At 45.5% G+C, this 13,682-nt stretch overlaps 1 protein-coding gene across 2 annotated transcripts in view; it reads left to right on the forward strand.

Annotated features, from left to right (window-relative positions):
• Positions 1–13,682, forward strand: part of LOC145353417 (ankyrin repeat and SOCS box protein 9-like) — a 54,624-nt gene that overhangs the window by 8,259 nt on the left and 32,683 nt on the right. For both annotated transcript variants that reach the window (XM_080204165.1, XM_080204168.1), the window contains one exon: positions 4,054–4,161. In XM_080204165.1, coding sequence (XP_080060291.1) covers positions 4,054–4,161 — 108 coding nt within the window. The remainder of the gene's footprint in view (positions 1–4,053; positions 4,162–13,682) is intronic.

A 13,682-nucleotide genomic window follows, 5' to 3' on the forward strand; every position in this document is an offset into this window, starting at 1 on the left:
GTTTACTGAGGTAATATGGGCTGAAGTTAGAAATAGGAAAGGATCGGTCACGTTGTTAGGAGTTTTCTATAGGTCCCCAAATAGTAATAGAGATGTGGAGGAGGAAGTGGCAAAGCAGATTATGGATTGGTGTGGAGGTCACAGGGTAGTTATCATGGGTGACTTTAACTTTCCAAATATAGATTGGAACCTTTGTAGGTCGAATAGTTCAGATGGGACACTTTTTGCACAGTGTGTGCAGGAGGGATTGCTGACATAATATGTGGATAAGCCAACAAGAGGTGGGGCCACGTTGGACTTGGTACTGGGTAATGAACTGGGCCAAGTGTTAAATTTGTTTGTGGGAGAGCACCTTGGAGATAGTGATCACAATTCGGTGTCCTTCATCATTGCAATGGAGAGGGATAGGGTCACGCAACAGAGCAAGGTTTATAATCGGGGCAGGGGTAATTATGATGCGATCAGGCAAGAATTAGGGAGCATAAGATGGGGGCAGAAACTGTCAGGTATGGGCACAAACGAGAAGTGGAGCTTTTTCAAGGAACAAATACTTTGTGTCCTTGATAGGTATGTCCCTGGCAAGCAGGGAGGAAATGGCCAAGTGAGGGAACCATGGTTCACAAAGGAGGTTGAATGTCTTGTCAAGAGGAAAAAGGAAGCTTATGTAAGGATGATAAAATGAGGTTCACTTGGGTCGCTTGAGGGTACAAGGTAGCTAGGAATGAGTTTAAAAAAAGGGCTTAGGAGAGCTAGGAGGGGGCATAAGAAGTCCTCAGCAGATCAGGTTGAGGAAAACCCCAAGGCTTTTTACTCTTATGTGAGAAATAAAAGAATGACCAGGGTGAGGTTAGGGCCAGTCAAAGATAGTAGTGGGAACTTGTGCGTGGAGTCAGAAGAGATAGGTGAGGAGTTGGATGAATATTTTTCTTCAGTGTTCACTAAGGAGAGGGGCCATTGTTTTTGAGAGTGTACTGTAGGTTGATAGGATGGAGGAGATAGATGTTCTGAGGGAAGAGGTATTACCAATTTTGAAAAACCTGACGGTCGATAAGTCCCCTGGGCCAGATAGGATACATCCTAAGATACTTTAGGAGGCAAGGGGTGAGGTTGTGGAGCTTTTAGCTTTGATCTTTGGGTCCTCACTGTCCACGGGGATTGTGCCAGACAACTGGAGAGCGGCAAATGTTGTTCCTCTCTTCAAGAAAGGAAATAGGAGTGATCCTGGTAATTATAGGCCAGTTAGTCTTACTTCAGTGGTCGGTAAGTTAATGGAAAGGGTCCTGAGAGATAGGATTTATGACCATTTGGAAAGATGCTGCTTAATCCGGGATAGTCAGCACGGTTTTGTGAGGGGTAAGCCCTGCCTCACAAATTTGATTGAATTCTTTGAGGAGGTAACTAAGTGTGCAGATGAAGGTAGAGCAGTTGATGTCGTATACATGGATTTTAGTAAGGCATTTGATAAGGTTCCCCATGATAGGCTCATGAAGAAAGTAAGGAGGTGTGGGACAGAAGGAAATTTGGCCGATTGGATAAGTAACTGGCTGTCTCATAGAAACCAGAGGGTGGTGGTGGAGAGAAAATTTTCAGACTGGAGGCCAGTTACCAGCGGTGTGCCATAGGGATCAGTGCTGGGTCCTTTGCTATTTGTGATTTTTATCAATGACTTGGAAGAGGGGCTGAAGGGTGGGTTAGTAAATTTGCTGATGACACCAAGATTGGTGGAATAATGAATGAGGTGGAGGGCTCTTGTAAGCTGCAAAGAGACATTGATAAGATGCAGAGCTGGGCAGAAAAGTGGCAGATGGAGTTTAACCCTGATAAGTGTAACGTGATTCATTTTGGTAGGACAAACTTAAATGTGGATTACAGGGTCAATGGCAGGGTTCAGAGGAATGTGGAAAAACAGAGATCTTGAGGTTCATATCCACAGATCTCTGAAGGTTGCCACTCAAGTTGACAGAGCTGTGAAGAACACAAATTGTCTGTTAGCGTTTATTAACAGGGAGTTTGAGTTTAAGAGCCGTGGGGTTATGTTGCAACTATACTGGACCTTGGTGAGACCACATTTGGAATATTGTGTTCAGTTCTGGTCACCTCACTATAAGAAGGATGTGGAAGCATTGGAGAGAGTGCAGAGGAGATTTACCAGGATGCTGCCTTGTTTGGAGGGTAGGTCTTATGAGGAAAGGTTGAGGGAGCTGGGGCTTTTCTCTTTGGAACAGAGGAGGATGAGAGGTGACTGAATAGAGGTTTATAAGATGACGAGGGGGATAGATAGAGTGGACGTGCAGAGAGTATTTCCTCGGGTGGATGTAGCTTTCACTAGGGGGCATAACTATAAGGTTCATGGTGGGAGATAGAGAGATTTCCGAGGTACGTTCTTCACTCAGAGAGTGGTTGTGGTGTGGAATGCACTGCCTGCTGTGATAGTGGGCACTTTAGGAACTTTCAAGTGATTATTGGGTGGCACATGGAGCACACCAGAATGATAGGGAGTGGGATAGCTTCATCTTGGGTTTGGACATAGCTCGGCACATCATCGAGGTTCCTTATCCTGATCTTTTCTCCTCCTGTACCCTCCCGGAAAACTATTCTTACAACTGTACCTTCAAAATCCCAAACATCTCCTTTCAGCTGTCTGCTCACAACATTCCTACAGCTACTGATTTGCTCACTGTAACCTCAACAACTTCAACAGTCTAGATCGCAATGAAATCATTCCCCTCTCTCATCTTCTCAATTCCCCCAGTAAGACCATCACCTTCACCGTCTTAGGCCTAATCCACATTCTTGGATTTAAATAGCGACTAACTCATTTGGCCATTGATATTCAGATCTGCTTGGGCCATAGAAAGTAAAGTTTATTTATTAGTCACAAGTAAGGCTTGCATTGGCATTGCAATGGAGTGGCTCTACCACCACTATCTTCTTGAGGGCAATTGGCAATGAGTAGTAAATGCTGGCCTTGCCCGTGGCACTCACAACCCATATAAGAATGTACGTAATGTATATTTAGTCAGTATATCGCAGCAGAACTGTCACAGAACACTGATAGCATTCCCTTTGTGTTCGACAAGGACCATCTTATAGCCCATTGTTGCATTGGTTTGCAGGGATATCTGCAACCAGATCAAGAGTATCCCCATTACCAAGTGATGCTAGTGTTAATCATTAGCAAGGGTGATTAATTCTGTCACAAAGAAGCTGATGTAATCATATTGCTGTTTCAAGTTGCAAATGTCCATGGCATACCAACCCAAAATTATTAATTAATCGTGTCATGTGGTTTACCACCCCTTCAAATTGTGCCAACTAAAGACATGATTTTAGTTAATAATTGCAAACTTGAGCCTCATTGGGCTCATTCTAATCTTAAAATAGCACTAGCTTCATAAAACCTGTTTGCCAAACCTTTTTACAAAGGATTTAATGATATTAATTGCTTAATATTCCTCAAAGTGAAAATAATGCTTGGCTTTTCTAATTCTTTCCTCTCCCTATGGGAAAAAAATGAACAGTTTACCATAAGTTTTTCATAGGTTTGTAGAATCCAGAGCCCATCAAGTCTGCACCGACCACAGTCCCACCCAGGTCCTATCCCCATAACTCCATGCATTTACTGTAGCCAGTTCCCCTGATATTAAGGGGCAATTTATCATGGCTAGTCCACCTAACCTGCACATCTTTGGATTGCGGGAGGAAACTGGAGCACCCGGAGGAAACCCACACAGACAGTGCAAACTCCACACAGACAGTGACCCATGTCGGGAATGGAACCTGGATCTCTGGCGCTGATAGGCAGCGATGCTAAGCACTGTTCCACTGGTGCTGCCATTTTTAAGGAGGTTTTTAATATCTATTTCTAGGGAAGAAAGTATATAGATTCAGTCACCAAGGCTGGAATCTTACCAATGTTCACGCAAGTGGGTTTTGTGTTGAATGGAGATTTGGCTGGCGTCCGACCTCTCTGTAGTGGGTAAGACTGCACCTCGAGGCTTTCTTACTGTTTAGGTATCAGAGCTGTTCTTAACTATATATCATGTTTCCCAGGGGCACAGTGCAAATCTTCTTACAATGAACCGAGTCTCACCGCTCCATGAAGCCTGTCTTGGTGGACACACTGCCTGTGCAAAATACCTGCTGGAAAATGGAGCTAAGGTAAGATACACTCACAATCCAGGAAACAGGGACTATCAGTTTAAATTCCCGTCCGTTCTCTGGAAGGAACAAACCACAGGCTGTGCGGCAATACCACACTGGCAACATGTTGTCAAACATTTCAAAACCTGCTTTTACATTAGAGAGCTTGATCTGACCACAGTATCAATCAGACTTCCTGTCAGGGTCATTGTTGCTAACGCAACACAAACTTTCATTTAGCTCAATACTGAATGCCGAGAACAATAGAAAGGACTCCTGCCATCGATGAGCTTATAGTGGGTGATTGCAACAACACCTTGGCCTTCAGAGAAACCTGGCTGAGGGGAGATGACACCTTCCCCCTCAATTAAGCCGCCTCTCCATTCGATAGCCTTTGGCCACTTGCCCCGCCATGACCATCATATTGGCGGTGTGCCTCTCACCAACAAATTACTTGCTCTTTCCCCAGTTCTCTGGCACTTTCTCCTCCTTTGAGTATCTCACCTTTTTCTACCCCTCTCACCTCCCATTCACTCTCTACAGCTAACCCAAATGTTCTCACTGTAATCTCTTCCCTGCTTTCCCCCCTCAGCCTCTGCATCAAATGACTCCTCATGGCTCCTGTGTGGTTTCAATCTCCATCTCAATTCATCATGGTCTCTGTCCTTTGATTTCACTATCGTCTACATAAACTCCCTAAATCATACTCATGGCTACCCCTCTGCACCTCACATGCTCTGGCTAGTTCCAGTGTACCAATCAAAGAAAAGGCTATCTCTGATCACTTTCCATACACAGCCCACTTTTTTATCCTGATCTTTTCTCCTCCTGTAAGAACATAAGAAATAGGAGCAGGAGTAGGCCATCCAGCCCTTTGAGCCTGCCCTGCCATTCAATAAGATTATGGCTGATCTGTCGTGGCTCAGTTCCACATTCCCGCCCTCTCCTCATAACCCTTAATCCCCTCGCTTTATCAAAAACCCATCAACCCACGTCTTAAAAATATTTAGCGAGGCAGCCTCCACCACCTCAACGGGCAGAGAATTCCAGAGATTCACCACCCTTTGAGTGAAGAAGTTCCTCCTCAACTCCGTTCTAAACCACCCCCCCCCCCCACCCTTTATCTTGAGGCTGTGCCCCTTAGTCCTACTGTCCTTTCTGAGCGGGAAGAGCCTCTCCACCTCTATCCTATCCATCCCCTTCATCATCTTATACGTCTCAATGAGATCTCCCCTCATTTTTCTAAACTCTAACGAGTACAAGCCTAGTTTATTCAGCCTCTCCTCATAGCTCAACCCCCTCAACTCCAGTATCAGCCTAGTAAACCTCCTCTGCACTCCCTCCAAGGCCAAAATATCCTTGCGTAAGTGCGGTGACCAAAACTGCACACAGTACTCCAGCTGCGGCCTCACCAGTGCCCTGTACAGCTGCAGCAAGACCTCCCTACTTGTATATTCAATCCCCCTCGCTATGAAGGCTAGCATCCCATTCGCCTTCCTGACCACCTGCTGCACCTGCAAGCTGGGTTTTTGCGACTCATGCACAAGGACCCCGAGGTCCCTTTACCCACCCCAGAAAACTCTTCTTACAACTGTACCTTCAAAATCCCAAACATCTCCTTTCAGCTGTCTGCTCACAACATTCCTACAGCTACTGATTTGCTCACTGTAACCTCAACAACTTCAACAGTCTAGATCGCAATGAAATCATTCCCCTCTCTCATCTTCTCAATTCCCCCAGTAAGACCATCACCTTCACCCTCTTAGCCCTAACCCATATTAAATCCTTATTCTTGGATTTAAATAGCGACTAACTCATTCAGCCATTGATATTCAGATCTGCTTGGGCCATAGAAAGTAAAGTTTATTTATTAGTCACAAGTAAGGCTTGCATTAACACTGCGATGAAGTTACTGTGAAATTCCCCTGGTCGCCACACTCCGGCGCCTGTTCGGGTCAATGCACCTAACTAGCACATTTTTCAGATTGTGGAAGGAAACCGGAGCACCAGAGGAAACCCACGTAGACGTGGGGAGAACATACAAACTCCACACAGACAGTGATCCAAGCTGGGAATTGAACCTGGGTCCCTGGCGCTGTGAGGCAGCAGTGCCAAGTACTGTGCCACTGTGCTGCCCATAAAGTGCTGTCAGCTCTTGCACTTGTCTGCCAATACTGATCACTATTCCAGGATCATAGAATCCCTGCAGTGCATAGGAGGCCATTCAGCCCATCAAGTCTGCTCAGACACCTATCCCACCCAGGCCCTATTCCCATAACTCCACGTATTTACCCTGCTAATCTCCTAGGCACTAAGGAGGAATTTAGCATTGTCAGTCAACCTAACCTGCTCACCTTTGGCGTGTGGGAGGAAAACCGGAGCAGCCAGAAGAAACCCACACAGACACGGGGAGAATGTGCAAACTCCACACAGACAGTGATCCAAGGCTGCAATTGAACCTGGGACCCTGGCACTGTGAAGCAGCAGTGCTAACCACTGTGCCACCATATACACAGATAGTATTTGACTTCCTTTTCCTAATGCAAACCATCTTTTTAAACCTCTCTTGCTCCCACTTAGCTCATCTTGTGCAGGGGCCCCACTTCTTGCTCCCTCGACCTTATTCCCATTGAACTACTGACCACCTGAGTTCCCTTCCTGATTCCAGTGTTCACTGCTTTTGTTCATTGTGAGCATTTCTTGCATTTTCGGTTTTCACTTATCAATGTTTCTTTTTGTTCAAGGACGATCACTCTCCCCATCAGATCGGTCATCCTGCAAAAACCCATCCTTGACCCCAACTTAATTACACACTTATCTCTTTCATCCTTTGACTGGTCAAAGCCTTTGAATGGGTTATTGCTTCCCAAATCTGTGTCCCTCTTTCCTGCCGTTTCATGTTTGAATCCCTCCAGTTGAGTTTCCACCCACACTACTCAAACAGCTCTGACCAAAGTCGTCTCCCAGCTTCAGACCTCACTGTAAGGAAGGCAATCCAATTCCTCCTCATCCTTCTCAACCTGTCTTTAACACAGTTAACCACTGCATCCTGTCCCAATTGCTTTCCATTTTTGTCAAGCCGGGTGTAACTGTTATCACTTGGTTCTCTTCTTACATACTGGTAACCAGAGAATTACCTGATATGGTGTCTTTTCTTGGTTTCATGCTCTATTCTTGCCCCTTTCCTATTTCTTATCTACATGCTTCCTCCTGGTCACATCAGCTGAAAACAGTTTTCACTTTGACAACACCCAGCTCCACCTCACCACCACCTCCCTTAACTCTTTCACTGTCACGATCGTTGTTGGACTGCTGATCTGAAATTCACTATTGGAGGAGCAGACATTTCCTCTGATTAAGTATCAGGAAGGCAGAAGTCATTTCTCCAATCACTGTGACTTAATCTATTCTCCAGTGATTAACTCCATCCTGAATCAAATTGTTTGCAACCTTGGTGCCTCAGGATGAGCTTCTAACTGTATCTACATCTAAAAGAAGGTTGCCTATTTCTATCTCCCTAACACCTCCTCACTAGCTGAAACCCTTAGTCATGCTTTTGTTACCTCTAGATGTGACTTTTCCAATGTGCCACTGGTTGGCCTTAAACATTCTACCCTTTGTAAACTTGATATAGATAATGACTAACGGCTGAGAGCCCAGAAATCCATTACTCCTGTTGCAGCAGTTACACTCCAAAAAACACATGGTTTAATTGATACCACTGGCTCTCTGATTTTTGCAGTCAATTTCATAAGATTGACAAAGAAGTTGATAAAGAAGGGTAGGAGAAACTATGAAGCTGGGCTAGCGCTTAATATAAAAAAGGATAGCAAGAGTTTTTATAAATATATAAAAAGGAAGAGGCTGGCTAGGGTGAACGTTGGACCCTTAGAGGATGAGAAGGGGGACTTAGTGGTAGGGGATGGGGAAATGGCTGAGGTCTTGAATAACTTTTTTGTTTCTGTCTTCACGGAGGAGGACGTGAATAATTTGCCGGGTGTTAGAGATGGAAAGGTGGTAGGACTGGAGGGTCTCAATGACATTATTGTTACTAGAGAGGCGGTGCTCGACAGACTGGAGGGACTGATTGTGGACAAGTCCCCAGGACCAGATGGAATGCATCCGAGGGTTCTGAAAGAAATGGCGGAGGTGATAGTGGATGCCTTGGTGGTTATTTTCCAAACGTCGCTGGATTCCGGGGAAGTGCCGGAAGATTGGAAAACGGCTAATGTTACGCCATTGTTTAAGAAGGGTGCCAGGCAAAAGGCAGGGAATTATAGGCCGGTTAGTTTAACGTCTGTTGTAGGTAAAATGTTAGAATCCGTCATCAAGGAGGAAATAGCAAGGCATCTTGAGGGGAATTGCTTGATAGAGCAGACGCAGCACGGTTTCGTTAAGGGGAAGTCGTGTCTGACAAATTTACTGGAGTTCTATGAGGATGTGTCTAGGGCGGTGGATAGAGGAGAGCCGGTGGATGTGGTCTTTCTTGATTTTCAGAAGGCGTTTGACAAGGTACCGCACAAGAGGTTATTGCAGAAGGTCAGGGGACATGGAGTTGGGGGTAGGGTGTTAGCATGGATAGAGGATTGGTTGTCAAATAGGAGGCAGAGAGTGGGGGTCAACGGGTGCTATTCGGATTGGTGGTTGGTGACCAGTGGAGTGCCCCAGGGGTCGGTGCTGGGGCCTCAGCTATTTACCATTTATATAGATGATCTGGAGGAGGGAACCGAGTGTATGGTGTCGAAATTTGCTGATGACACCAAGATTGGTGGAACGGCAAATTGCGCGGAGGGTGTGGAGAGTCTACAGAAGGATCTAGATAGGCTGGGCCAATGGGCCAGGAACTGGCAAATGGAATTTAATGTTGGCAAGTGCGAGGTGGTCCACTTTGGTAGGAATAATGGTAGGAAGGATTATTACTTACGTGGCGAAAAACTGCAGCAGGCGACGGTGCAGAGGGACCTCGGGGTCCTTGTGCATGAGTCGCAAAAACCCAGCTTGCAAGTGCAGCAGGTGGTCAGGAAGGCTAATGGGATGCTGGCCTTCATAGCAAGGGGGATTGAATATAAAAGTAGGGAGGTCTTGCTGCAGCTGTATAGGGCACTGGTGAGGCCGCAGCTGGAGTACTGTGTGCAGTTTTGGGCGCCGTACTTACGCAAGGATATTTTGGCCTTGGAGGGAGTGCAGAGGAGGTTTACTAGGCTGATGCTGGAGTTGAGGGGGTTGAGCTTTGAGGAGAGGCTGAATAAACTAGGCTTGTACTCGTTAGAGTTTAGAAGAATGAGGGGAGATCTCATTGAGACATATAAGATGATGAATGGGATGGATAGGATAGAGGTGGAGAGACTCTTCCTGCTCAGAAAGGACAGTAGGACTAGGGGGTACAGCCTCAAGATAAAGGGGGGGCGGTTTAGAACGGAGTTGAGGAGGAACTTCTTCACTCAAAGGGTGGTGAATCTCTGGAATTCTCTGCCCGTTGAAGTGGTGGAGGCTACCTCGCTAAATATTTTTAAGACGCGGGTTGATGAGTTTTTGATAAGAGAGGGGATTAAGGGTTATGGGGAGAGGACGGGAATGTGGAACTGAGCCACGACAGATCAGCCATGATCTTATTGAATGGCGGGGCAGGCTCGAAGGGCTAGATGGCCTACTCCTGCTCCTATTTCTTATGTTCTTATGTTCTAATGCTTATTTACACAAGGTTAAGTGGTTTCAAGAGTTTTTATTCATGGTCGTTGCTGGCATTTATTGCCCATCCCGAGTTGCCTTGAGAAGGTGGCGGTGAGCTGCCTTCTTGAATCCACGTGCTGTAAGTTGACTCACAATACATTTAGGGAGGGAATTCTAGGACTTTGACCCAGCGACAGTGAAGGAATGGTAACGTATTTCCCAGTCCAACACCGGCATCTCCACATCATGTATTTCCAAGCCAGGATACCGAGTAGCTTCGAGGGGAACTTGCAAGTGGTGGTGTTCCCATGCAGTTTTTTTGTATGGATACTTAAAAGGGTCTGATATTAATTTTTTTTACCCTGTAGTGAAATTACTTTTGTAATCATAATAGAAAGTGATGAATTAATGACTTTTTAAAGCATTTTTTGTACACATCCCCCTGTCGCTGTAAGATTCATTGATTTTCTATAGAGTGTATAGAGCCAATAGGCATAGAAGTGCCACGGTGCAGAGGGACCTCGGGGTCCTTGTGCATGAGTCGCAAAAACCCAGCTTGCAGGTGCAGCAGGTGGTCAGGAAGGCGAATGGGATGCTGGCCTTCATAGCGAGGGGGCTTGAATATAAAAGTAGGGAGGTCTTGCTGCAGCTGTATAGGGCATTGGTGAGGCCGCAGCTGGAGTACTGTGTGCAGTTTTGGGTGCCGCACCTGCGCAAAGATATTTTGGCCTTGGAGGGAGTGCAGAGGAGGTTTACTAGGCTGATACCGGAGTTGAGGGGGTTGAGCTATGAGGAGAGGCTGAATAAACTAGGCTTGTACTCGTTAGAGTTTAGAAGAATGAGGGGAGATCTCATTGAGACGTATAAGATGATGAATGGGATGGATAGGATAGAGGTGGAAAGACTCTTCCCGCTCAAAAAAGACAGTAGGACTAGGGGGCACAGCCTCAAGATAAAGGGGGGGCGGTTTAGAACGGAGTTGAGGAGGAACTTCTTCACTCAAAGGGTGGTGAATCTCTGGAATTCTCTGCCTGTTGAAGTGGTGGAGGCTGCCTCGCTAAATATTTTTAAGACGCGGGTTGATGGGTTTTTGATAAGAGAGGGGATTAAGGGTTATGGGGAGAGGGCGGGAAAGTGGAACTGAGCCACAACAGATCAGCCATGATCTTATTGAATGGCGGGGCAGGCTCGAAGGGCTGGATGGCCTACTCCCGCTCCTATTTCTTAAGTTCTTATTATTTGCCATAAGGAGAATGATGGCCCAGAGGGAGTAAGTGGGGAGGCATAAGAGGCTATTGAAGTGGGTAGGGGGGCATTGCTTGGCATTGGGGCTATGGAGGGCCATGGGATAGGTGGAAGGGCAGAATATGATCTCGGGCAGGGTATGACCTAGTGATCGGCACTGCTGCCTCACAGCACCAAGACTGAAATGGGTGACTGTATGGAGTTTGCATGTTCTCCCCTGTGTCTGCATGGGTTTCCTCTGGGTGCTCAGGTTTCCTCCCTCAGTCCAAAGATGTGCAGGTTGGGTAGATTGGCCATGCTAAATTGCCCCTTAGTATTCAAATATGTGCATGTTAGGGGGATTAGTGGGGTAAATACATGGGGTTACACGGATAGGGCCTGGCTAAGATTCTCTTACCCAGACTCGATGGGCCGTGTGGAAATGTCAACTTCCGAGTTTGACTTTAACACAAACGTATATTAATATAAGATACTTAACCAACAGATTGTCTTTATTTTACTTGCTAGCAAGGGGTTGGTTTCTCAACACAATGGATTAAAGATACCACTCCACTGGACAAAGAAAATCATCCTGGTTTTTACAATCCTGCAGCTCACAGTCAGCTGGATACAATCCAATCAAAAGTGTTACAAATGTCATACTTAACTATTGATCCAATAGGAAAAAATACTGAACCACCATGATCTATGACATCACGATACCTCGATATATTGGGTACTCCAATATATCATCCCTAAGTCTGTTATCTAGTCTCTGAGTCAGACATCATGTCTCTGTTTTTGATAATAGCCTCACAAAGCATTTTCAGTAAAACAGTCTCACACAGGCATCCTTTAATTGATAAAGGGGGCTTACAAAAGCCATTAGTATTTTATGGCCATGTCAGTGAAGTTAACTGAATCTCTAACGGATGTGGTCAACTCAACTTGCCTTCAGGATATTGCCCGATTACAGCCCTGATAAGTTTTGCTTATTTCCAACATAATGAAACACATGTATATGTTGTTTATCAATTCAATGACTCAGCTTTTTATCACTACCTACAAATTCAAGGGGTATCGTTATGTTACCATTAATTCTTGTCAGTTCCCACTAAGTCTCCTACCATAACTGTTTCACTCTCTGAGACATTAATATCTTTCTGACTCTGTTTTGATTAGAAACTGTGAAGGCAGCTTCATTAAAACTCTCTCTTGTATCAGTTGTTTCTGATAAGGTGTCTGGTCAGGCAGTTTAAATGTCCTTTATGGCCTTGTGATTCCAACAGTTGGGTGCTTTAAAGGAATGTATTTAACACGTGTTTGGTATCAAAGGGACACTCTGTAACTGTGCAACAAATTTCTTTGTTTAATTTCTAAAAATGCATAGAAGATATATTTATTTGTATGGACTAATTAAAGATATTACATGTATCTTTAAAGTATTAGTAGTACTAGTACTACGAAGTATTTAAAAAAACTTAATTACAGTTATTAACAAACTTGCTCCCCATTGATAAAGTGAATCCTACAAAAAACAAAAAAAACCCTAGCAGAGTCAGCCAATCTTATAGTAGCCCTTTTCTTTTCTATCTGTCTACAGCCGAATGGCCTCTTGTACACTGTAGGGATTCTGCGAGAAGACTAGGTGATGAGCATGAGGACACGTGGGGACATGGTGGGGGCCATGGAACAAAGAACAAAAGAAAATTACAGCACAGGAACAGGCCCTTCGGCCCTCCAGTCTGCACCAACCGTGCTGTCCGACTGAACTAAAACCCCCTACTCTTCTGGGGACCATGTCCCTCTATTCCCATCCCATTCATGTATTTGTCCAGATGCCCCTTAAAAGTCACTATCATATCTGCTTCCACTACCTCCTCCGGCACTGAGTTCCAGGCACCCACCACCCTCTGTAAAAAAAAAAAAGTGCCTCGTATATAGTCTAGTCTTCCTCATATAGTCTTGGGCAGCACGGTAGCACAGAGGTTAGCACTGCTGCTTCACAGCTCCAGGATCCTAGGTTCGATTCCTGGCTTGGGTCACTGTCTGTGTGGAGTTTGCACATTCTCCTCATGTCTGCGTGGGTTTCCTCCGGGTATTCCGGTTTCCTCCCACAGTCCAAAGATGTGCGGGTTAGGTTGATTGGCCGCGCTAAGAAATTGCCCGTTAGTGTCCAGGGATGCATAGGTTAGAGGGATTAGTGGGTATGATGTGGGGGTAGGGCCTGGGTGGGATTGTGTTTGGTGCAGACTTGATGGGCCAAAGGGCCTCTTTCTGCACTGTAGGGTTCTATGATTCTATATCTCCATTAAACCTTGCCCCTCGCACCTTAAACTTATGCCCCCTAGTAATTGACTCTTCCAACCTGAGAACAAGCTTCTGACTATCCATTCTGTCCATGCCCCTCATAATCTTGTAGACTTCTATAAGATCGCCCCTCAACCTCCGTCATCCCAGTAAGAACAAACCAAGTTTCTCCATCCTCTCCTCATAACTAATGCCCTCCATACCAGGCAACATCCTGGTAAATCTTTTCTGTACCCTCTCCAGAGCCTCCACATCCTTCTAAGAACATAAGAAATAGGAGCAGGAGTAGGCCATCTGGCCCTTCGAGCCTGCCCCACCATTCAATAAGATCATGG

The sequence above is a fragment of the Carcharhinus amblyrhynchos genome, chromosome 15, assembly GCF_965287045.1.
Source record: "Carcharhinus amblyrhynchos chromosome 15, sCarAmb.v2.hapA, whole genome shotgun sequence".
In the NCBI taxonomy this organism is placed as follows: Eukaryota; Metazoa; Chordata; class Chondrichthyes; order Carcharhiniformes; family Carcharhinidae; genus Carcharhinus; species Carcharhinus amblyrhynchos.